General features: G+C 32.0%; 3 protein-coding genes across 17 annotated transcripts in view; 1 reads left to right on the plus strand and 2 right to left on the minus strand.

Annotated features, from left to right (window-relative positions):
* LOC106662262 (disintegrin and metalloproteinase domain-containing protein 11) overlaps positions 1-5,945 on the plus strand; it is an 880,166-nt gene extending 874,221 nt beyond the window's left edge. For 9 of the 14 annotated variants that reach the window (XM_014386216.2, XM_014386212.2, XM_014386214.2 and 6 more), the window contains 4 exons: positions 136-237; positions 615-798; positions 3,779-3,931; positions 4,987-5,945. In XM_014386216.2, the coding sequence (XP_014241702.2) occupies positions 136-237; positions 615-798; positions 3,779-3,931; positions 4,987-5,173 (626 nt within the window). In that variant the 3' untranslated portion in view covers positions 5,174-5,945. Of the gene's footprint in view, positions 1-135; positions 238-614; positions 799-1,644; positions 1,705-3,778; positions 3,932-4,986 lie in introns of those variants that run through there. The other 5 variants (XM_024225839.1, XM_014386222.2, XM_014386224.2 and 2 more) reach the window with 5 other exon arrangements.
* A 5,767-nt stretch (positions 5,946-11,712) lies between these two features.
* On the minus strand, positions 11,713-19,939 carry LOC106662079 (potassium channel subfamily K member 18-like). The gene is made up of 7 exons (XM_014385885.2): positions 19,783-19,939; positions 19,389-19,618; positions 18,788-18,968; positions 18,259-18,449; positions 12,184-12,396; positions 12,034-12,114; positions 11,713-11,972 (listed from the first exon to the last, which is right to left on the minus strand). Exons 1-7 carry the CDS (start codon positions 19,838-19,840, stop codon positions 11,763-11,765), a joined length of 1,164 nt encoding a protein of 387 aa, XP_014241371.1. The 5' UTR covers positions 19,841-19,939; the 3' UTR covers positions 11,713-11,762.
* Positions 19,940-22,633: 2,694 nt separating this feature from the next.
* LOC106662077 (TWiK family of potassium channels protein 18-like) lies at positions 22,634-25,436 on the minus strand. 2 transcript variants are annotated; one of them, XM_014385884.2, is made up of 8 exons: positions 24,410-25,436; positions 24,253-24,342; positions 24,107-24,188; positions 23,873-24,053; positions 23,624-23,808; positions 23,224-23,496; positions 23,074-23,154; positions 22,634-23,009 (listed from the first exon to the last, which is right to left on the minus strand). In XM_014385884.2, the coding sequence occupies exons 3-8, from the start codon at positions 24,122-24,124 to the stop codon at positions 22,695-22,697; spliced, it is 1,053 nt and encodes a 350-aa protein (XP_014241370.1). In that variant the 5' UTR covers positions 24,125-24,188; positions 24,253-24,342; positions 24,410-25,436; the 3' UTR covers positions 22,634-22,694. The 2 variants fall into 2 exon arrangements, with proteins under 2 accessions (XP_014241370.1, XP_014241369.1); XM_014385883.2 differs by having other exon boundaries at positions 24,107-24,342.
* Between the last annotated feature and the right edge of the window lie 743 nt (positions 25,437-26,179).

Consider the following 26,179-nt stretch of genomic DNA (forward strand, 5'->3'; position numbering starts at 1 on the left):
TCATAAATTCATAAAATAATAGGTGAATATTTTAAATCTGAAGTAGACAATAGTCATAAAGGGTTGTGTAACACCTTGTCAAACATTGTCCCTGTAGCATTAGGCAAACAGAATAAGTAGAATTATCTCGTTCAGGTCATGGATCACAGACGCATGTAGTGATGGTCGAAAATAGTTCCCCAACCCCATCTGGCCACCACCACCATAGAAGAACCAACCACAGAACAGACAACCAAGGTATTTATAGCGGTCATTTAATATTTTTTATTAAAGGTAAGATGGCGATGACAGAAACCAACAAAAGTTGTGAGGGTTTGTTTTACCATTTTAACCGGAAATTGAAAGATAAAGCTTTTGTTAGTTTCCAAAAACATTGTGTTATGTGTTGCCATTGTTAAATTTGTACGTTTTTCATGTTGACAAATGTTGTAATAAAACCTGTAGAAATTTTGTTCTGTAGAAATTTGTTTTATTTATGTGTCAACAATTGTGTTTAATCATTTCCTTTTATTTTTTTTTTTTTTTGTAATTATTCTAATTTAAGACAAGTATACATCTTTTAAGATATTAACCTTTGAGCTGAAATATTTAAGCTTGAACATCTTTCCTTTTAGCAGATGACGAAGATGATGAAGATGTGCCTCCATGTGGACCCATACGTATCAGAAATTTAGAAGATCTCATTCGCCAACTTGAACACAAAACGACTCGGCATATGAGCCCTTCTGGTTCTGAGGATATAAGAATGTCAGAAACAGAGGCCGATCGTCACTACAACCGCCTCGACTCCCAAGGAGGGTAAGTCGGACTGCCCTTAACATAAAGCTTACTAATCTAAGAGACAAAAAGTGCACTAAAAGCTGCAATGGACTTAGCTCATTTTTATATAATTTTCCATTTTTTTTAAACATCTGCACCATTTTAGCTTTATAATGGCCATTATTAAGCAGCATAATTTGTTGCTTTTGTATACTTAACAATATTTAAGACATTAAGGTAAAACAAAGAACTTTTATTTTCAATTTAATTGAATCACATAACTCAGAGTTAACTACTCAGTTTGGTGCTATTAAAATAATTTGCATTTAATATTTATTATGCCACTATTTTTAAATTTTCTTTCATATGGACTTTGACAAAAGGTTTTGTTAGGTTACAAATTAAAAGAAAGAAAAAATGCACATAAATGTGGCAATATTTTCTTTATTTGGCTGTTTTTCTATAAGTTCAACATTTGAATGTTTTGAAGAAATTACTGCAGATGACAGTTAATTTTTGTTACGCTTTTATTTCCAAGTTTCCTATTTTATAATTTACTGTTTAAACAAACGTTCTTTAAACGTATTACCCGAATGATTGTACTAGATTATTTATTTCACATGGTTTCAAATTAGTAAGTTCTCAATAGAATTGTTCACATTTATCCTTAAAAATTTCTCAAACTACTCACTCACCCATCCACCCAGCGAGACAATTTTTTTTCTGCAGTCGTTTCTTTCTATCAAAATAATCAAAGACTTTCCTCCTTCTGTCTTTTCATTATCTGGCAGAATCACTCACTGTGTTCTACAGTATTTAAAACAAAATATATATAAACTAGTAAAAACTAAAGATTTACTTAAACTAGATTGGGTCCTGTTTCAGGACTCGTAACATCAACTTGTGATCTGTCAACAATGTAAATACACAATTTAAATACCCGAGGTAACTTAGATCTTTGCAGTAATTTCATTTCTTTTATTTTGGTCTTCACTTCGGCACTTTCCAATTTTTCTTTTATCTTCAATATTTTTGTTACATATAAAACAGCCGATGAACTGACTGACTTTGACCTTTTATTTATTGCAATTTTTTTTTCTTTTTTTAAATATAAAATACGTATAAAACTGAGTAAGCATGCTAATTTCGCTTCTGTAGCTAAACTATTTTATAAAGCTTTACAATATACTGCAACTTTTATATATTTTAATTGTGCTTTATATAATTAAATTTCAATTAGATACATAATAATTGTAAATATTGTGTTTATCAATGTAATTGTGTATTTGTTTGAGAAATATTACATTTCATAGTTTAAAACTGTTTAAGAAAAATATTTTATTGACCAGGAAAAAATGAATATTTAACAGTTTTAAGCTATAATATTAAATACTGTTAAAAATTAAGCATGTTCTTTTTACTAATTTCTATTTTTTTATATATATAAAAAACATTTAAAATAAATTATTGCACAAAAATGTTATAAATTTTTGTGAAATTTGATTATGTGGCTTACTAGTTGATCAAAACTTTTCTGACTAGTCTTATTTTCACTAATTACTGATGTTACTCACATAAAAATTTAAGTTTTCCTCTGTTGGGTGTCTTCTGAAACGCCTTCACGCGTGTAGACCACAGGCCTCACTCCACTAAGGAACTCGAGGTCTGCAAGTAGGCATTCCTTGTTAACTCAAGTGCCAACATCATCGATGAGAAAAGCTCCCAATTGCAAGCTTCAATCTACTCCACTACATGGGAGTGTGAATTATCCCTCTCAAGAACTCCTCAACACTATTGCAAAGTGGTCACTCAGGTAGGGATCCGCCAATGGGTGCCCATTCTACCCGGGTGGCCAGGGATGGTGAGGCTAACAACAGGTTGATCATGCTAAAGTCGATATTTGAGGGTCGCGGTAGCCAAATGGTTAAGGTGTCAGACTCTCAGCTAGTAGAGCCTGTGTTCATGGGTTCGATCCCCACTGTCACTTCTGGACTTTTTCTGATGCCTAAGGGAACCAGTGGCCGCAGTTGAAAGAAATTGACATGGCACTCATCAATGGAAGGAGCGGGATCAGATCTCAGGGACCCTGAATTTGGTCCCAACCCCCGTCAAAAATGAGTTTCATCGAGGGAAGAACACCGGCACACCAGGGGCTCAAATTCACACTCGTGTTGCAAGCCCCCAAATAATGGAGCCAGGGATAAAGTACAATAAGCTGTACAGCTGCAGTGCTCAGGAGGGAGCTCCTCCAGTTCCTGGTATCAAGTTGATATTCTATCCTAGCTGCAATCGCCTGAACACTCATATTAATCCTCACCACTTGCTTCAGTATATTATTCCTTATAAATATGGCTACTTCTCCATGTACCCTACCATCAGATCCAGTCAGACCTCTGGAAAAGGTTCTGAACCCCCTACCCTCTGAAGTCTGAGGTATACCCCTGGGGAGCTTCGGGGACTCATGGAGGGTATCGCCATTGGCAAATGTTCCCTGACCCTTAATTGCAGCAAGTTCTGTAGTTCCATTGTATAATGGACTCCATTATTAATTATCTTTGGGTTTCTGTTTTCTCAAGTCTGGTCTGGTTCGACCTTTTTGCCACCCCTTTTTCCTCTGGATGGGAGGATCATGAGCATGAGGTTTCACCCAGACATTACTTCTATGCCAGTCACCCATTGGATTTGTGATGAACCTGCTGATATTGTAGCTGCTGCCAAATTTTTCAATAATTTGAAGAAATATTTCAAGTTGAAAATAGCGGCAGTCGAGCCAAAAAGTGACCCTCAAATCAAACTTCCAATAATCTTAGCATTTTATTATTTGCATATTTAATATCTAATTTATAATTCAAAAATAATTAACCAGTTATCAGAAAGTTTATTTAAAAAAATGTCTCAACCTTGTAGCTAGTTTTTTTCTTTGCAGCATTTGAACTCTTTAATAATATAAAATTATAACGTAATAATAATATTCAAGACAACAGCTCTAAGTGAATAATTTCATTTTATTTGTTCTCAGAAGAGTGAGGGGGGACTTTATGTACGGGAGGTATCGCCATGGACCAGGTTCTTCGAGCGGATCCCAACGAGGCTACTTGCCAGAGGAGGAGGGCATTTACGAAAGTGCTGACCAGGATCGAGGGCCACCTCCAGACACCCCAGACAGTGAAAGGTAATGATTTACTGCCAGAATTGTGATAATGGATCTTCTTAGCGAACTTAATTTGACTGATCCACGTCAAGTAACTTAGATAATAAAGTTTGTTGGGTAATTTTTTTTGTTTTTTTTATTCATTTATTTTTGTTTTTGGATTGTTCTGAATGTTTTAGTTCTGTGTAATCATAGGTTAGAGTAATGTAAGAACCAATTCAAAATTCATTAAAACTTCTAAAATATACAGTTTTAATTATTTCAATTAAACATGAAACAACTTTTCTTTTGGTTCTGACTTAAATTTGAAAAAAAAACTGTTGTTTTTTTATCATGTCAAATAATATTTCTTTAATTAAACGTAATAGCAATTTGTGATAATAAATTATTTGAAGATGAACCTCAGGCCCTTCTGGATTTAGTAATAATTAATACCCATTAATAAAAATGACAAAGGTTTTTTTTATAATGTAATAAACATTATTTAAACAATTAGTTGTTCTTGTTTGATGAAACTATCAATTATTAGTTGCTGTGAAATGTTATATGTATAGATTAAAGTGTCTCATGTGTCTGTGTCAGTGACGAAAGCATGCAAATAACTGAAATTCAGAATATATCTCTTCACATATTCACTTATAAAATATCATACATAAAAATGCAAATACTAAATTTTTTTTTGAAAAACAAAAAATTATATTATTATTATTATAAGTGATAATCCATCATTGTTTGTCAAGACGAAATGCTAAACTATCAAAATATGAGTATAAGAAATTAATTATTAATTTTTTATATCATGATTAGAATGATTGATATTTTAAATCTCTTATAGTATTAGATATATATTTTTTTCCAATAAACAATAGATAGTAAAAGCTCTGAATAATATTGATAGAATAAGATTTACTTTTTGTTTTTTTTCTGAACAAATGAAGAGATGGATTCAGAAGAAATCCAATCCCGTGATCTCACAGTGAAAGAAATCAAGATCTAGGGATCGGAGGCGAAGTAGTGAATGTATAGCAGTAACATTATTGTTTTGTATACGGGTAATTTGGACTGGTGTCTTTTAGTGATGACTTTATTCAAGCTCAACGACGACTAGTCCGATCGGGTAGCGACGAGGAGGAGGCTGGGAGCGAAGCTGGTAGATGTTTCTCGCCCCCGGAGTCGCCACAACGCCACGAGGAGACTCCTTCGCCCAACAATGACCAGTCGGCACTCCTGCCCGGACCCAAATATCCAGAGTATAAACACTGATACACTGCAAGCCTCTCCGCCATAGACCGTCCAGTACGAGTGTTCTACCCAGACAATATGATGGAGGAACTACTTAATTTTAAATACCCACCCTCTTTGTGAACTACTGAAAAATGCAGAAAAATACCACTATATCTCTCTTATAACAATAAAGAAAAATCAATATCCGTATTTATCAAGAGATTTCAAGCTTTCAACCTGACTTTGTATTTCTAAAAAAATGGTAATTGCGGATCTTGTGATTTCTAAACTTATCCAACTTACCTTACAATTTATTTCGAAAGAATTGTGATCAACTATTAATAATTAATCAATGTTGGCTAATTTTAATTGCCTATCCTTTAAAGGATAAAGGCAGCGTTAGAGAGAATATAAATTTTACTGTTTGTATGTATCCAATCTCTCATCATACACAGGTGCCCTATCACAAGTTTGCCCTCCAACCGACTAAATGTAGAGAACATTTTACTAAGTACAGCATTGACAATTTTTACGACCAACAATTAATGCTCAGACCTATATCATCTAGTGCAATCAATTCCTTTTCCAACTGGTTAAGAAAAATTCAAAAGTAAAGTCTAAGAAGTTGGATTTTTGACACCATCATTATTAATCTGTTCATGTGCTGATGTGAATTTTTTTATACAGGATGTACACAGAACTTTTAATCAGCCCTGGAATTTCTGAATTGATTTTAACTTGAATTTAAAATTAAGCTAATTTATCAATTTACATTTACTGTGTCTTAGAAAAATTTTTATAATCTTTTATTAATTTTACTCTTGTTTCTCTAAGGCAAATTTAAATAAAGAAAATGAGAGAATAGTAGTAAAAAATGAAATTGGAATCAAACCAGATGCTACATAAAAAATATTTCCTATATTTACCTCATGCGTCACAAACTTTAACTATCATTTCCTTTAAAAAATATTACTAGTTTCATTTATTTTTAGGACCACCCTTGGAAATGCTGTACTTAATAATAATTGAATTTATGTGTTGGTGTCTGTGAAAGTAGATGATTAAAAATAAATCCCTTCCGTCACTTTTAATGGAATTGGCGTTCCCATTGCCTATCAACTGTCTAGTTAATGTAATTTTTGTTTAAATGCTCCACTTTAATGGAGAAGCCAATTCATAAATGTGTATAACAGTTCCCCCCTCAACTGTTGAGAACTATATATATAAAAAATAATATATGTGCGGTTGATTAATAAAAGTGTATAAAATAAGTGTTTATCTTAAATGTAATTAATATTATAGCATATGAACATGAATTTAAATTGACGTGTCAGACTGTGTGTAGTCTACAACGAGACATTAGTTAAAAAAAGAAAAAGAAAATGAACAAGGCTCAAGTTATAGGATTTTCGTTTTCTTCCCCTTTAAAACCAGCGTTTCGTTTATTTTTTTAATTTACTTATATTATGAAAACCATCACGGAAAAATTACCATATTAGTTATGGTTTTAGGGAAAAATGAGCCATTAAACTGTCGAATGAAAACAAAAATGCATGTTGAAAAAATGTATGTTTGGTATGGCCTAATCGTTACCAAATTTTATGTGCTGGGTGAAAAATGATGAACTCACTTTTTATATAAAATCAATTTTAAAGTATGTAAAAATTAAAAAAAAAAAGGAAAACAAAAATGCTCAGTTTTATTAATATAAAGAAACTACATTATGGTATTATGGACAATGAATTGTAGAGTATTGTTCTAGAAGAACAATTATTATTCCGTTTTGAAGATATCAGTGCAACGTGAGGATGTGAGTTGGTGCATTGTGCCAAATTCATTGTCTTTTTTTTTAAAAAAAGAAAAAGTACATTAAAAGTGAAAAATTCAATAAAAATGGAATTCCCACACCCCTTCTATAGAAAAAAAATAATAAAAACTTAAAAAATATATATATTAAATTAAAAGTTTTTTCTGTGATTTAATAATATAGGTGTTTTTAATTTTTACACTTGGTAACTGAATATTACTTACATTTAATTACATAAATTAAAACTTAGTAAAAAATGAGTCTGGCGTAGAAAGGTGTTTGCAATAGCTAGCCTTTTGGTTAGTATTGTTATGATATTTTGTTGAAAAATGTGTCTTAAGATCTTTACTATGTTTATTGTTAGTTATCTCATAATGCGGTGTTATCTTTATATATGCTTTCAATAATATTACAACTTTATGTCTTAATTTTCTCGATTTTCTTTTATCATTTGCAATTATGCTTAGCCCATTCCACAATTTTCATTAAAAATGTACAAATGATAAATTAATTTCCTTATTTTTATTCAATAATTACTTTAAATTCTAGTAAATAGCAAAATTAGTTTAAATTTGGTTGTGGTTGTTGGTCTGCAAGTCAGTGGACATGTTAAACTGATCATCATCTATCTTGATCTGTCTACTCTCTCTTTCTCTCTCTCAAATGAATTTTGTCTTATGCCTTCTTCAGTGAAGAACTAGTTTTGCATAAGATGAAACATGTTTTACATTTAAACCTACAAAAGAGCAGGCAGACCATAGAGTGATCAAGTTCCGATCAGTTTAATATTAGTTTAAATTTAAAACGTAAGTTCATTGCAAACAGCCTTTTTGACTTGATGTTTTCTATTATTTGTTTCCTTTAATAGAAACTATAATACAAAAAATAGTATTTCATAATAAAAATTGTGGTAAATGGGCAAATTGTTGAATTTAATTATAAAAACAATTACTAATGTGATATAATGTTAAAGGTGGTCATGAAAATGAGGAAATTCTAAAAGTAAATGAATATCATGTGATCTTCAAAACATACATTTCAATGAAGTTATCATTTGCTAAACCCAAGTCAAGCGGACCCAGACTTATGTGAAAAATAAGAAAAATGTTGTATGAATAGTTTTTTAATTATGGATGTTTTATATGTCAAATAAATATCTGAGCGGTAAGCAATAAAATGAAAATTTTAAAAAGTAGAAGACATATTGTTTTCGCAGTACCCTGTTGGCACACTGTTTATTTCAAATGTCTACTTAATAATTATTATATTTATTGTTAAATTTTTGTATAATAATTTTAACAATGTTTCAAAAGTTGTATCCAAGATTTTTATCAAACTTCAACGATATTCTAAATAATTATAATTTTAATTGCTAGGGTTTAAAAAGTTTCCTTTTGAGGGACAATGTATTTTTATGATGCACGAAATGCAAATGCTAACAAAACAAAATATTACTTCGGTTAAAAAAAAAATAAATAAATAAATAAGAGTGGATATTTATATTATAAAAAAACCAACAAACTGAGTAATATTAGATTTGCACCATTTGTATTTTCAATATACTTGGATTTTTGACCTAATAAAATTAGTTTACAACAACAAACAAATAATAAAAACATAATAATGATTATAATATAAAATTCAGTCAATTTGAATATATCATGTATTTCCTATTACCAAAGGGTTTACATAATAATCGAACTGATTATATACTTTAAATAAATCAAGTTTGTGTTTTTATGATTAATAAAACTTATAACCAAGATTAATTTCAAACAAAACTTTTATATTACCAAAATAGCATTAAAATATTAGAGGTTTCAGTGTATGTGTAATGAACGGAATGCAGAATGAATGAGAGACAAAGCAGGTTCACTGCCTAAGAATAATTTTTATTTAAAAAGAATTATTAGAAATTTAAAATCCAGATACTTGTTTATTAATTGGTGGAAGAGGTGTTGTCAGAACTAATTAAACAATTACAATATTTTGTGGAATTATGTAAAAGATAATTAATTGTTTAAATGATGAAAACAAATTTAAAGATTCTTTAAGTTTATGGAATATAAATTATCAAAGGAAACAATATAATCATTTCCTTAATGTTTTCTTCTAATTCTACAATCACTAATACTTTCTTAGATAGTCTTAACACTTAAAAATACTCATCAGAAAACATTTTGTCCAATCAAATATGACTTTTTTTAGCCTATACGAGTAGCATGTAAATTAATCAATAACTGCAAAGTTAGAAAGAAAAACAAGAGTGATAAATTAATAATAATAATTCCTAAAATAATTCTAATAACATTTTTTGAAATGGATTTTTAAAATAATTAATATTAAGTAATAATCAAGAACTTATTAGTGATATAACTATTTTTCTATCAAGAAGAAAACAGTAAAGGAAAAGATTTGTTAATAATGTGCTAATAGCTATTTTAAATTAGTTTTAAGTTATAAATATTTATAGAAATAAATTGATTATTCTAAGAACTGTAAATAATGTATACAAGTAAGTTATTACAATGAAATTATGACGTATTGTGTTCCTTTTTTATTTACCTGAACCTTGCTTATTTACCTGAGATGGTTAAACAAAACCTATCAGAGGAATTTCAAGTCAAAAGCTAATATGCTAAACATAAAATCACCAACTTCCACATGCAGGCAATGAGCTGGACTAGACCTAAAAGATCCATATGCACTAGTCAAATTCAGGGCAAATCAAATTTCGTTTAATCATGTTTGCTCCAAAATCTCTAAGCATATTTAGGGACTTTGTACATTGACATTTCAAGTTCTTAAAATACAAGGATCAGTTCATAATTTGACCAAGTGTTACGAGTAAATAACAGCCGTCAGCAAGAAATATTGGTTTGGTACATTTCTTATTAGTAGGGGTGTCTCATTCTCTTTTAGCCTTGTAGCACTTCATTTTCTAGTATGCATTAAAATCTCCCAGAACCATTATTTGTTGAGGATGTTGGTCAATTAAGTGCCTGAGACTGTCTTCACTTTGTCTGTACTGTAGGTACATGAAACAATACAATTTTGAAATATAATTTGACAAACGAGATATCTTTTTTTTATGAGGGTATTTCAACTGCGAGGTTATCAACTTCGGAGTGCCAGTTTGGGAGAAAAAAAACTGTTTGTAAGTATGGTGGGGTCAAGTGCAGGGCTGCTGGATTCGAACCCAGGACCTTTACCTTATAGTGATGAGCGCTGTGTCAATGCCTAAACTGTTGTGGCCACGTCATTTAACTCTCTTTTACTAAAATACACCCACCACCACTTGAAATCTTCCCGCAACTTTCAAAAGCTTGAAGTAATAAACATATATTTTAATTAATTATACTTTTTATCTTGGGGCCACGGTAGCTGAGTGGTTAAGGCGTCAGACTGTCGGCTAGTAGATCCCGCTGGTTCGATCCCCATGTCGCCTCTGGACTTTTTTTGACACCTAAGGGGACCGGTGGCTGCAATTGAAAGAAATTGAGCGGGATCAGATCTCAGCGACCCTGAATTTGGTCCCAACCCCCTTCAAAAATGAGTTTCTTCGACAGAAGAACACTTGGTTGAGTTGAAAAAGTGAGTGTGATGAGCGGGATTTGAACCCATGACCTTTGGCTCAATGCTCTGCTTCCCTAACCACTTGAGTTATCGTCACTTCGATCCACTCAGACACCAACTCTTCATCTCGTGTACAACCTTTTGTATTTTCCCTCTTTTTGCCATATTTTCGTGGGTTTGAATCAAAATACGATGCAAAAATGAGGTGATGTTCCTATAGCTTGATCATAAGTTATCTTGATCTGCCTCTTCCCACAGTTGTTGTCCAATAGGCATAATTCAGTAATTCTATAGGCAGAAAACCACTGAAGCCTATGTGTAAGTGCATACAGCCTGACAGAGCATCAGAGATACTTCAATATTCAGGCAGTGACCTGGATGATCCTTAAACCAAATTCTGGGTAGCTTAATTTATAAAAAATATGGTTGTTGAAGCTTTCTTGCTTATGCGACTTCCAAAGTGATGAGCAGCTTCAGCTTTACTCAGGTGCTTTGTGAAAAGAAATGGTAAAGTTGCTGTGCTGTTAAGGGGGCAAACCAGACAGTGTTATGGAGGCTGCAGTCATTTGCTGATGAAGTCCAACAGTGGTTCAAGAAATGGGGACAACTTAACTCTGTCAATACAACTGAACCCAAGAATAAACTGATGTGTTAACCTAATAAACTAATGCCCTACAACAAGCAAACATTACAAGATATAGTCAAGTACTTTTGAATGAGCCTAGCTACTTATAGAGCCAAATTAAATAGTTAGATATCTTTTGAAAACAACATCTAAACTTCCTCTAGACTTAATTGTTAAACCAATAGTTTTGGGCTTCAGCAAGTAAATCATAAATTAAGAAATTCTAAACATTAAAAATCGCGGGTTGGGATCACAGGAGCCCCTTGGTAATGCCAACATAGTCCACTGGTAGCTGTTTGCTGCATTAAGTTATACCAGGCTGAAAGACACTAAAGTATTTACTCTAGTAGAGGGAAGATCTTTTTTAAGACTTATTTAAATTTATTTATTTTAATTATTATTATTTTTTATACTCAAACATTATTAATTCAGCACTTCAAACAATTTTATTTTTTCATTTCATCCACCTTACAATTAGTGAATTATAAAAATTAAAAACATTTACAAGTGTAGAGTCAATATTTTCAGTAATAATTTAGTAAATATACTTATTTTTTAGGTTTTCAACATTTTAATATATATTTAAAATTAGATTTTTTAAATTCAATATTTACAGTTAATTACTGGCCACCTTTTCCTTGAGGGCCTTTTCCTGGTGGAGGATTACCTCTAAACCTCACTCCTTTATTAGAACTCGAGCCTGACTTTCCTGCCTTTGCTTTTGACTCGTCGTCATCATCATCATCATCATCCTCATCTTCTACTATTTCAATGCCTACAGTCTCTCCAAGCTTTGCAGTTGCTTGAGTAAAAGTATCTGATATTTTTTCCTTTAATAAACAAACGAAATTAATAAAACTTTATGGATAAGAAAATTAACCACTGGCATACTTGAACAACGTTGATACACATGGAAGTAAGAGCTAATCCAAAGATCAAATAAATTACAAGTGCCATTGTATAAACTTGATTCTACAAAACAACAAATTCACAAATGATTTCATACAGAGTCACTTACTTAGCTTTTAAAAACAAGCCTACCTCAGGTACAAAGTCTCCAAAACCAATTGTTGCCATTGAAACAAAAACAAAGTAAAATGATTCAAAAAAGGTCCACTCTTCCCACATGTAAAACAATGTCGCCCCTATAAGCATGTACAAAACAAAGAGCGACAGTGCAACGGTAACTGGTAAATTGAACTCATCACTTAGTTCATCTGGATTCTCTGCATACTCATCTTCATCCAACAATGCCTAAAATTACTTTCATTTACAATTAACTATAATTGGCCTTGATTAATAAAGAAAGATATAAAAGGAAAAAGACTGGATAATGTTAAAACTTAGTCAAACTCTTAAGTAGAGGGGTAAATGAATACTATTTTATTATTATTAAATTAATTCCAATTATATTTTTTAATATTTTCTTAATTTGGCGGTAACAATATTTTCAATCAAGAATGCTAGTTAATTGTTTTAACTAAACACACTATAATATATAATGATTATTCTGAGATCATGAGATGAGGTCTAATGTGACGTAGGTTTTAGAAAAACATTTTCTTTATCGTGCCAACGTTTCGATCTTTAAATGCACTAATTTCGTGGTCCACTTGACCAATTAGTACATTACAATTAATTAAGGTTTTTCGTTGAGATGAAAAAAAGTTAATGGCACAAGCGGGATTCGAACCCACAATCTTCGGCTAGATACGCCACTGCTCTACCACTTGAGCTATTGTGACTTCGATCCACTCAGACACCAACTTCCTATCTCAACCCCACCTTACGAGTTTTCCCTCCTTTTTGCCATTTTTCAAATGTCGTGTAATCGGATTGGATTATCGACGACAAAAGAAATGGCCACGGAGAGCTTTAGTGAAGTGTACTTCGATCTTTATTGAGATCATCTTCAGGGCTCAAAGTGTTTGTTTTCTGCATAATTGTGTCATTCTTGTGTGTCATGTTGAGAGAGAATATCTCACTAGGACTCTCAACACGGCACACAAGAATGACACAATTACGCAGAAAACAAGCACTTTGAGCCTTGAAGATGATATCAATAAAGATCGAAACGTTGGCACAATAAAGAAAATGTTTTTCTAAAACCTATGTCACACAAGACCGTATCTCACGATCTCAGAATAATCATTAACTAACGGTCACTATACACCACACACAATATACAATATAATTTAAAAAAATTAATATATATAATAAATAATAATACATATAAAAAATTAATATAATTAAAATTAATATATAATGTGTGGTGTTTAGTAACCATTAGGTAATGATTATTTGGAGATCGTGAGATGCGATCTGGTGTGACGTAGGTTTTAGAAAAACATTTTCTTTAGTGTGCCAACGTTTCAATCTTTATTGAGATCATCTTCAGGGCCTGGGATTTATAAACATTGTTTAAATTATACAAATACATATTGGATGTGAAAAAATGAATTAATACAATGCTATCATGTTTAGACTCAAGACTTTTTCACATCCTATATGTATTTGTATAATTTAAACAAAGTTTATAAATCCCAAGCCCTGAAGATGATCTCAATAAAGATCGAAACATTGGCACAATAAAGAAAATGTTTTTCTAAAACCTAAGTCACACCAGACCACATCTCACGATCTCCAAATAATAATTAATATATAACACATAATATAATTGTTTTTGCAATGCAATTTCAGTCATAATGCATTTTGGGCCACAAACCTGGTCCCTCTTCAGGACTAGCTGTGAAGCTTATAACATACAATAGCAAACAATAAAAATTACAACAAGAGATGTATGAAAGAATAAAAACCCAGAAATTAATGGTAGTGGAGGCAGAAGCCAAAGAACCAATTTTGACTTAGCAAAGCCTTTAGGCTCCACACTATCAATTTTCTATCCAGTAGAGCTGACAAGAAATCCTTAAAGAAGGATTAAAAGGCAGTCAATAAGCAATGAAACTCATCAACCTTCAAATCAAATCTAGTTTAAGAATTTGTAAGATAGCTCTTGGGAAAAAAATCAGGTAACTGTGACATTAGCGCCAGAAAGTTTTTGTAAGAAACGAACAGACTTACAAACTAGCAAAATGATGAGTAGCCCAAGGAACCTGACCTTGGTTTCAGGGTCACCAGAACCAGAAATTGGCCCACACCAATGCATGCTAAAGGCAGTACTGAACAAATGAGAGGAGAAAAAAATAACCCCACATCGGATGAATTCACTAGGTGCAAAACAAAGAAGTAACTCAACATCTCAACAAGCAAAACAAAAAAATACCTCTCTCTCAGTAGAAAAAATTAAGGAAAATAATATTGTCAGTGACCATAATGGTTAAGATGTTGAAATAGCACTCATCACTGTAAGGTAAAAATCTCCCTTGGTCCTAAATTTGAACCTGACATATTTACAAATGTGTTTTTTTTTTTTTTTTCAAAACAACCAACACCACGAGCTCGAGGAAGATCTCTAATTCACAGAGGTACTTACAAGACATAATTGAAGAACATGTAGTGCTCCCTCCCCCCACTTATGTGAGAGAGTCTTACTAATGCAAGATAATGCCAGGTACTATAGAGCACATAATGTAGATAACTACCTGAATGAGGTTGACATTGATTGCTAAAGTATGATGGCAAAACCCAAGTACTAATTTCCTAGAAGAGTTGGAAACGAAGAATGGGAAAGAATTCCTCATGAATTTACCAGAAATCTTTTCCAAGGAATTTTATTTTATTTATTTATTTACGGATCAAAATCCACAACAACAAAATTTTACAATAACAAAAAATAAAAGTAATATATGCAAAAAATACAAATAATATTTACAAAAAGAATAAGGACATATATATATGGTAATATTGTAAATGGTAAATATAAAAATACAATTAAAGAGTAAAAACTGAACAACAGCAAAAATGAAAGACATAATTATTAACCAAATTAAGGCAAAGGAAACAAAATAAAGCTGAAAGACAATTGAAACTACATTATTTAGGCACGTAGTTAATGAAAATAATGCTCTTTGTAGATATGATAAGACTAGAGTGTAAGATTTAGGTGAACCAGTAAATGAAATAAATTATAATAAACTTTTAACAGTATGAAATATAAACTGATAAGAAAATTTACTCAACTAGAGTAGGATTGTAGGATAGGGTTTTTCACAGATTGCACAGAACTATTGAAGAAGCAGATGTTGTTACTCTTGATCATCGTTCGGTGTAAAGGAGAAGAGAGCATGTAGTTAGAGCTTTGGAATTCAATATAAAATAGTTTGTGGAGAGTGCGAAGGTACGTGTAGCTGTATCTGAGAGAGGAGAGAAGGACTATCAATGAGATTGTTTAATAATTTAAATACAAAAACAATATCAAAGTAATCCCTTCTGAGTGCCAGTTTGAAAAGTTTAAATTCAGAGTGGATTCCAGGGTAGGCAGAGTTCAGAGGAAGATTGAGTTTATAAGAAAGTTTTTTTTAAATTTGTTTTGTACAGATTGAAGAATTTTTTGTTAATTTAGATAGTATGTGTTCCAAACAGGTGTAGTGTATTCTAGTATGGGTTGTACATAAGCTTTATAAAGATGGACAAAACATAGAGGATTTTTAAATTCATAGGTGTTCCGGATGATGAAACCTAGCATCTTCATAGATCTATATTTTATTGAAGAAACATGTTCTTTCAGCTTGAGCATCAACTCTCGTTAAAAGAGAATGTAAAGGCATTTAACGGATGTGATTCCTGCTAGAGGTGGAAATAATAATAATAATAATAATAATGCTTTCATTGAACTTAAGAAAGGAAAAATGTCAATTGTGATTTCAAAGCTTTTAAGGACATGGATCTTAGATCCGTTTGCCAGAGGTCATTGATTAAACAATCAGAAACGAAAAAATACACAATAAAGTAAGATAAAAGTTATAGCCTAGGCAATAAATTGAAAAAAAGGAGAAATAACAACTGTTAAAATGCGAAAGAGAGAATAGAAAAACAGGTTATACAATACAAATCAAAAATTAAACTCCTTAATTAACTCATATCTGTAGTTCCGTGAATGTCTAGCATAAAGAATTAAGGGCTGTGAATTTGACCACTCAGAAACTGTAACAGGTCAACTCTGGAGAGAGTGAAACATCTGAGATCCAAAAACCGAATCTCACATAGGGATGAGCACTCCGTCAAGAAGTGGGATACAGTTTCAATAGAGCGCGAATTACACAAAGAACATATTCCCAATTCCCCTCTAATCCAAACATCCGAGTTTAAGTGTAAAACCTCACTTCTTAGCTTAAATAGCCATCGCAACTCATTGAGACAAAGACCGTCAATATTATCTTCATGTAGATCGAACAATGCAGGAAAAATTTGTACCTCCTTGTAGAGTGAGAAATGCGTAGATGCTTGGACACGTGACCGGCATTCTTCGTTATGTTTTTTTTAAATTTGATTGATAAGAACTGAAAAATAATTATGCCAGACACAGAGGTTGTCCAAGGATATGAGGAAGGGCAAGTTGTACTTCAAACAAATATTTTCCAATGTGCAAACCATGAAATATTATACTTTATTACCACCAAAGATGTTCTTTTTGGGTATCTAGTATCACAATATAGGAGTAGTGAAGCTTAAGTGTATACACCAAAATTAAATCCATGTTGGTCTCTAAATACAATATATAATTTGGTGTACGAGATGGCAATGTGAATAACTTTCTTATAAAAAAACGTTGCACTTTTTCTAATGTTTCAAACCTCTGGTATCCCCACATTTGACAGCCATAACACAGAATTGCACGACTTATCGCCTTAGAAATATTAAACTTGACTTTAATAGGAATAGCTTCATTGAGTAAGAAGACTGACCATGTGTTATGTAGACCTAATTTAGCCACTGACGCTTTCCAAAAGAAGTGCTTTGTCCATGAGTGTCGGGGGGGGGGGAATATGACTCCTAAATATTTGTATTCATTTACAATCTCGATGAGATTGCCCCTGAAAAAAAAGCGAACTCAACCTACCCAGAGGTTGAAATGCTCTATATATTAAAAAAGTTTTTACATTTTTATTTATGAATTTTCTGTATTGTTTTGTTCTTCACTAAATAATTGTTTTGTTTTTTTAGAATTAGATAATTTATTTTTAAATGCCTTACTTTTACAACCAATCATATTTTTGGTATGCAAAATATGAGTAAACCTAACTACATTGAAATTTAAGGGGCGTTATTGTTGTCCATCAGTGTATTTTTGTGATCCTTTGTATTTCGAATTATCAAGAGTCGCCTGTACCTATTACAAAAATCACGGCTGTTTGGTTATGTTAAATAACCAACGACAAGCGGTTCTGATGGTTTAGTCTACTAAGAACGCCGTATTTGGACCCTACGACTGATTTCTTATGTCGAGATATTATGTACAAATGTTTCTAGAATGACAAAATAGTCGTTTATTAATCATTTAGTCCGTTTTAGGTCCAACATCGTCAATAAATTGCTTAGATAAAGCTCGAGGTGGATATACTCAGTATTAAAGGGGACAGAAAAGTTTTTTTTCCAATTTTATTTGATTTTGATTCTTTTTTTTCTTCTTTATTCAATGATTAGTTTTTTTAGAATTAGGTAATATACATTTTCTTTTTAAATGTCTTATTTTTACAGTCAAACCTACTTTTGGTATGCAAAATGTGAATAAACCGTAAATTAAAATTTAAGGGTGGTGCGTTTGTTTTGTCCATCAGTGAAGTATTGATACCAATGAGTCAGTCTGTAACAAAAATTTAAATTTTGAAATTCTCCCCTTTCGAAAAGGCTTAATATGAAATGTTCAAATTTGTACAATGCCCTAAGAGACCTAAGCTTAATTTATGTTTCAAATTTCCAAAGCCCATTTTAAGAGGAAGCAGAGCTATGATGGTAAGAAAAACAGGGTGGTTTGTGTAAAGATAAGATGGAGGGATAAGATCATACTTCTACAGGATCGTTTCTGTAGTAGAAATTCACAAAGATCGGCTTGCTGGTACTTGGCCAGCACACTACATTACGCTCAGATATGTTACTTTTCACAATCATTTATTCTCACGATTCTCAGAATAACAGAAAAACATTTTTGTTATTTACCAGTGCTGGCTTTTTTCGGCAGGAACCAGTGTAGTAAAAGCGCCTTATGTACACCCATACCCATTTAATCCCTTTTGTTAGAATTTTCCCATAATCTGCAAGTAATGTAAGAAAAAGTGGGATACCTATCAAGGCATAAACAATTGTCAACACCCTTCCAGCCGTTGTAATTGGTGCTATGTGACCGTACCCTTAAAAAAATATATATATAAAAAATTTACAAAAATATATATTAAAAAGTAAATAAATAATATATTGTAGTGAAGATACAAAAGTAACAATAAAAATAAAATTTATATGAACTTCTTTAAAAGTGGATCAATTTGTCTTTTGTTTTTAATTGAGTATAGTTTTGAAGTGCAAATGTATCTAATTTTTGTGAGCTTAACAAAAAAAAAATTATATTTTTTCAAAATATGATCAAATAAAAATACAATTTATATAAGTACCAGACTAAAGATGACAGAATAAGATTTTTTTAAATAGGATGATAGTTATTAATGACAAAAGAAAAGAGAAACTGTTTTACCTATAGTAGTGTAAACAGTGCTGCAAAAAAATGCAGACCCTAAAAAATTCCAATTGAGCTGATCTTCACCTCCGACCAAAAGCTTGCTGTTCTTTTCAAATAGTTCTACCAACTTTTCTTCATAGCTTTGTAACAAAATTACAGCTTTATCAGCAACTTGAGGCGTGCCAGATGTCACCAGCTGAAATGCTCTTCTACATTATTTTATAGTGTGTATGGTGTTTAGTGACCGTTAATTAATGATTATTTGGAGATCGTGAGATAAATATTGACAAGATAAACATTGTTTACAATATACAAATGCATGTAGTATGTGAAAAATTGAATATATACAATGCTAGAAATTTTAGACTCAATCAAAGTATTTATTCTCACTTGAGCATTTCTAGCATTGTATAAATTCGATTTTTCACATTCTACGTGTATTTGTATAATTTAAACAATGTTTATAAACCCCAGGCCCTGAAGATGATCTCAATAAAGATCGAAATGTTAGCACCATAAAGAAAATGTTTTTCTAAACCTACATCATACCAGACCGAATCTCATGAACTTCAAATAATCATTATTTTATAGTAATCATTTACATTAGAATGATCACCTCTTGTATTTTATCTATGACATCATTTCTTTTCATCAAAAGCTCATCTAATTGAGCAGCTTCTGGACCTCCTTCAACAATAGCATACAGTACTGCTCCAATTATTGTGTAGACTATGATGGCAGCTAGTAGGAATATATGTGTAAACCATTTTTTTGAAAGGGATCCAGCCTTTCCTTGTGCCAAATGTGACATTTTATCGTTAACGGACATGTGTTTACGGTAAAGGCCTGAAAATCAAAGCTTAAACTTCGTAACATTTTATTACACTGAATTAATAATACTAATTAAATTAGAGTAGTTAAATAGCTTCAGTTTTTCAGACCAAGAATCCAGAAAGGAATAAAATTATATCACTTTGTATAAATTAAATCAGTTTATATGTTAAAAAAACCTCTAGATTTCTGCGTAATAATCTCCACATCATCATTTGCCATTTCATTTTGAGGCATTCTAGATATAAGATCATCCCTCTTCAACACACGCTAGAATTCAGAGCAATTTAATGCCAAGTTGCCCTATATGATTGAACAATTATTGTTACAAAAATATGTTTTTTGCCATATGATGTTAACTTTCTTATAGTTAAAATATTTTTAAAATATGAACTTTAAAAAAATTTCTTATTCAAGTGACCAAATTCTCTTAACAACTATAAAATTAATTTTACAATTTAAAAAAAATTACAACAATAAATATAACTTTGAGGTTGAATCTTGAGTAATAATATAAAATTATCCATATAAGTTTGTTTTTTTAAGTTAAACATTGATAAAATGAGATGTCCTATAGTTCATTTTTCAATCTTATATTTTTTTATTTTTTTGGTAGGGATATTTTCATTTAAATTCATTTATTGCAATTTGTGAATAATGTCCAATCTCACATGCATTTTAGTTTAAACAAGACCATAACTAAAAAGAAAGAAAAACTGGTTTGTGTCAGATTACTTGTCAATTAATATTAATAAAACATTGTTAATACATGGTGATTAGTGACCGTTAATCGATAATTATTCAGAAATCGTGAGATGCGGTCTGGTGTGATGTAGGTTTCAGAAAAACATTTTCTTTATCGTGCCAACGTTTCGATCTTTATTGAGCCCTGAAGATGATCTCAATAAAGATCGAAACGGCACGATAAAAAAAATGTTTTTCTGAAACCTACATCACACCAGATCGCATCTCACGATTTCTGAATAATTGTTAATAAAGTTTTCATTATAAATCATACAAGTTATAAATTAAACCTAGTGGATCATATAATGTTTCATTACAAATGTTATATAGAATAACTATATAAAAAATGTGATATGGTTGTACCTCTATAAAATTTATTAAAACATGTAAAAATCTCTGTATCATTTTTGATAATATAAATTTTGAAGCTCATATATTACAGCTCCCATATAAAATTATGAAACTACTTTAAATTCAATAATCTAAAAAATTTACTTGATAACAAGCTATCAGAATACATATTTTTCCTTATGTGAATCTTTTGATATATGATCATTGCATAGGGTTCTACTAATATAAGCACTTTAACTTCTTTTCAAGTTGCACAAAAAAATTAATTCAACTTTTTAAAGACTATTTTAACCAATTAAACTATCAATGTGAGGTCTTGATTAAGATGAAAATGTCATGATCGGGATTCGAACCCACGATTTTCAGATCAATTAAAGGCTTTTTAAAGTCTTTTCTATTTTTAGTATAAAACATTGTATTCATACTTTTCACTCTTAGTTTTATATAAAGCAAATACTTAACCTCAATCTGAAAATAAATATTATATGACTAGATATAGTTAAGTATTAATATTTCATTACATATGATAAACACTGATTTCTATTACCACCATGCCTACAATGCTGTCCTGCGATTCGCTCAAAGAAACAGTTTGAATGTTTTTAATTTTCAATCAATATCAATTTTTAAAAGAAAAAAATTATTTTTGAAAAAATTTTAAAAAATTAATTGAAGTTTTCATATATTGATTTTAATTATTTCAACAAATTTTCTATACCTTCACAAAAAATATTAATTTAATTTGTACATGGGCATTGGTGGCCGCAACTGCTTAGGTGTTGACACAGCATTCATCACTTTAAGGTAAAGGTTTCAGGTTTGAATACTGTGGCCATGCATTAGAACCCAACACTCTTGTTTTTTTTTTTGTTTTTTTTTTTTTGTCAAAAACACCGACCCAAAGTTGCTACTTTATTTTATTTATACACTGCATATCTTTTTTATTTTGTATAATATATATCTTTAAAAAAAAATAGTTTGTTCCTTTTTTGTGGGAGAGTGGGGGGGGGCCTTCAAAGCTTTGCTCCAGAGGTTTGTGAGATGTGACTTTCCACATTATTTCAATGTAAATGGTTTTTATCTACATCTTCCAGAAGACCCTTGTTTATTTAAAATATAGTTCTATATATTAGTAGTTAAATGGCAGCCTCGCCTGTCAAGCTGGATGGTCTTAGCCGGGTTAGTGGCCTTTTAGATGTCCTATAGATTTCATAAGTTTATAACAAAAATTTTAATATTTTCTGGTATGAGCACTGGAGTTCCTTGCCAGATAGATATCATCCTTCTTTCCGATTCTATCGAGATAACGTTTCTGAATGTAGGGCAGAATTCCAGCTCAGTCTTTCCATTATAAGGTATAGCGATAACAAGAGGTTTTTAGAGCGAACACTGACAACAGAGAGGTTTCTTTTGTACAAGAGGCTTGACCAAAATCTCGATGTGTTCTGCTTGTCGAATGAGAAAACTGAGGGATCTCCACTGGCTCTTCAAACTCTGAGAACTTCTGTTCCTTAACTCTATTCTCTTAATATGCTGCCAGAGTGATTCAGAAATGTGCTCTCTTTGCAATACAAGGCAAAAGGAAACCATCGTGCACTTTTTGGCTAAATGTACCATTTCGTCCAAGATGCGTGCTTCTTATTTGGGTAGTGCTGTGCTCTCGGAAGAAAGCCTTGTCAAATTTTTAAATGAGCCAAGCCTGCAGCTAATAAACTTCGCTCGTCACAACCGGTTTTACTGCTGGGAACTGGTACAAGTTTCCAAGAGTTCAATTTTTGATTTATTGGAAGAAATTTTTACTTAATTAATGGCATATAATTATTATTATTATTAAAAATTGTAAATATACCCTGTAACTAAGATCTTAGCCTTCATAGTTTCCTAATAGTATTTACACCAAAGAAACAGAGAAAATTTACACCTTGTAATAATTTATATTTCATATATAATATATATAACAATAATTTTTATAAATATTTACATTAAAATTATTGAATCAATATCGATTAAAGTTTTGTGGAGGTGCAGATGAACTGCCAGGTTCTGGTGGAAAACCTCTGGTTGGTCTTCCAGCTATTGACATTCTGCCTCTTCCAGGCATTGGCATTCCACCTCTTCCAGCTATTGACATTCTGCCTCTTGCAGGCAATGTCATTCCTCCTCTGCCAGCTGATGCTGCTGCTGCTGCTCTGAATAAATCACTGGCCTCGTAGACTTCATTTTCATCCTTTTCTGGCTCGTCTGCAAACTCTATACCAACTGTCTCTCCAAGTTTAGCACTTGCATGTGAAAATGTTTCTGCGATTTTTTCCTAAAAATTATATTATGATAAATAGCAAAACTTAATCGAAAGAAATAGTAGCAAGCCTACTTACTTGGACGACATTGATACACATGGATGTTATTGCCAGGCCAATGGTCAAATATACAATCAAAGAATTCATATGAAAGTATGTCTAAACAATTACGATGATGGTGTAAAATCAGTTTTCACAATGACATATTAACATGAAAATATTTTTTACCGAAGGGATGAAATCACCAAAGCCAATTGTTGCCATTGATATAAACACAAAGTAAAATGACTCCATAAAAGTCCATTCTTCCCACAAATAATACAATATTGCCCCAAAAAAAATATACATAATAAACACTGAAAGTGCTAATGAAATCGGCAAGCTAAAATCTTCTGGGGTTCGTTGAATATGCATTATTCTGTCTATGTTGTCAAACTGTAACTCATCATCTTCATCATCTTCATCATCATCATCATCATCATCAGCCTTACCAGTGATTCCCTACGTAAATGATTATAATCTGAATTAATTTGGGCTTTTGTACAAACATGTATTTCTCATTAAAGCAATTAAATAATTCTGATTTATTTTTAAGAAAAATATTAGAATTGGTTAAAAAATAATATACTTTTGGTGGCTTGAATGATCCTGTATTGTAAATGTTCTGCACATAAATCCAAACTATTTTAATCAATCTAGTCAGCAATTTGCCAAAATCCGCAAGCAGAGTAAGGAATAATGGAATACCAATTAATGCATAGAAAATAGTCAATGCCCTTCCCGGTACTGTTAATGGTTTTATATGAGCAGAACCTGTAATTTTGTATTTTTTAATATAAAATTTAGAAAATGCCTTGTTTCTAGTTTGTTGAATTACCAATAAGGGTGAAAACAGTGCCACAAAAAAAAGCTGCACCCCAGAAACTCCAGTTGAGTTCATCTTCACCTCTTATTAACAGTTTGCTATTTTTGTCATAATTTTCCACTATGACTTTCTCATAGGCCTTTATCAATTCTTCTGATTGTTTACTTAGACTTGGTGATCCAGTTTTAACCAACTATAAAATTTTAAGTTTATTTGTTTTAACTAATTTACACTTAAGAAAACCACCTCGAATATTTTATCCATCGTAATCTTTCGATGCGACAATATGTCATTTACTTGTTCAGCTTCTTGACCACCCTCAATTAAACTATACAACAATGCTCCAACCATATCATATATAATTATAGATAATAAAAAAAAAACGTGTGTACCCAATTTTTTTGATATTACTCCAAAAGTTGAAGGTAAATTATCAATTATCTTATCTGCGAGTGGAGCTGGTAGCAACTCACGGAGAATAGCTAAAATTAGAATGTTAACATTATTACTTGCATTTGTTTGTAAGTAAAATCCATTCAAATTTTTTACTATTGAATCCTGAAGCTGAAGCCGCTGGCTTGGGTGCTTTCTTTGGTCTTTCAGGTGAATCCGAGATTGACGAGGATGAGGACGATCTACGCCTTATTTGATGTTTTTTTGGCATGACTAGCTATCTTATTTTACTTGTGAGTCAAATTCCAATTAATGAATCATATTATGCAACTCTTTCACCACAATAATGAAAGAATATATGACGAATATCTAAAATGCCTTGTTATAGAACTTTATTTTTTGACTGTATATCATATGTCAACCAGTTTAAACATATGTCTCTTAGGTAGTCAATGAATCAAACAGTTCATGTCACAATGTGATTTAAATTTAGAAGAGGACAATATCGATATTTTAGAAAAAGAACAACAAAAGTCTAGAGGGAGCTTATTTTGCAATCCCCCACACTAAACCGAATCCACTTAACCATACTGTACTGTGGTGGACCACTGATGGGAAAGTGGAGTCAGAAAGAGAAAAAAATCTTTGTGAAAATTCCTTCAACATTCTAATCCTGAAAATTTAAATCTTTATATAACTGCAAGGAAGAATATCAGATTTGTTGTCAAACAAAGCAAAAATGTCTCCTTGCTTCACTTCTTGAAAAAAAAAATTAATTTGAGCACATCCACCAAAGCTTACTGGGAAGCAGTAAGAAGAATAATTGGGTATGGATACTCTCTTCGAATTAGTTGTTTTTAAATTAAAAGCAGACAATAGACGACTGTACTGAGAGACCATGCAGACACTTTGGGGTCAACACTTTTACAAGGTTACAGCTTCTGATAACTACTCCAGTAGTTTTTGATCAACTAAACCCCTACGAGAATTGGTCCAGTGAACAGACAATGAACTATGATATTAATAACTCAACACAACTATGAGGAGTGCTGATGTTTTTGAAAAAAAAGCCCGTTGTAAGTATGTTGGGTTTGAATGCAGGGCTGCTGAATTTGGACCCGGGATCTTCACCTTACATATATTATGCAGGGTGGGCAACCAAGACCCGAGGGGTTAAATGCCTGGGTAGACTCGTACCCCATCCCTAAAAGGTCTGGGACTTGGTCGGCTCACTTGTCCTGCATAAACCTCTTGGACCTGTTCACAAACCCCAAGATTTTGGACCATTTAATCTCGGAGAGTGATTTGGTGATATCCTCTAGACCTAGCATACCTACACACTCTGCAAGGTAGTGCCTTGCCGTTTCTTCTTTTAGTTCACAAAAACGGCTTCTCAGTGGGCAGTGGCCTCCTAATTCCCTTCCTTGAGATAGAGAATAGCCTTTTCGATTCTGCTGGCTTCATTGCCTTAACAAACTCTTTCGATTGCCTGTGTCCGGGGGATAAATTCCACTCCCTAAGGAATTGTTTCATGCCCCAGTTATTGATACTCTCTTTCGCTGTGCTCATAGAGTGAGGTAATACCGGTTGTGGTCCAACAAACGCAGTATTAGAACCTTCTTTGGCTAGGCCATCCGCCTTTTCATTGCCATGGTGTCCTTTATGTGCTGGTATCCAAATAAGAGTTACCTTGTTATCAAACCTGAAAGAGATCCTATTGATAAGATCTATAGTTTCCTCCACCAGTCATGAGGTTGACAAATCTTTTTGTAATGCCCTAAAACTAGCCTGACTGTCAGAAAAAATTCTAAAATTTTCCCTTAATTTTATTTTTTCCATAAGTTTTCTACAACACACTGATGGCCCAGATTTCCGCCTGAAAAACGGATGTGTTATTGCCAAGAGGGGAGGAGATGCTGATTCCTA

Source organism: Cimex lectularius, unplaced genomic scaffold (assembly GCF_000648675.2).
Source record: "Cimex lectularius strain Harlan isolate CLEC.00 unplaced genomic scaffold, Clec_2.1 scaffold3, whole genome shotgun sequence".
NCBI classification, from domain to species: Eukaryota; Metazoa; Arthropoda; class Insecta; order Hemiptera; family Cimicidae; genus Cimex; species Cimex lectularius.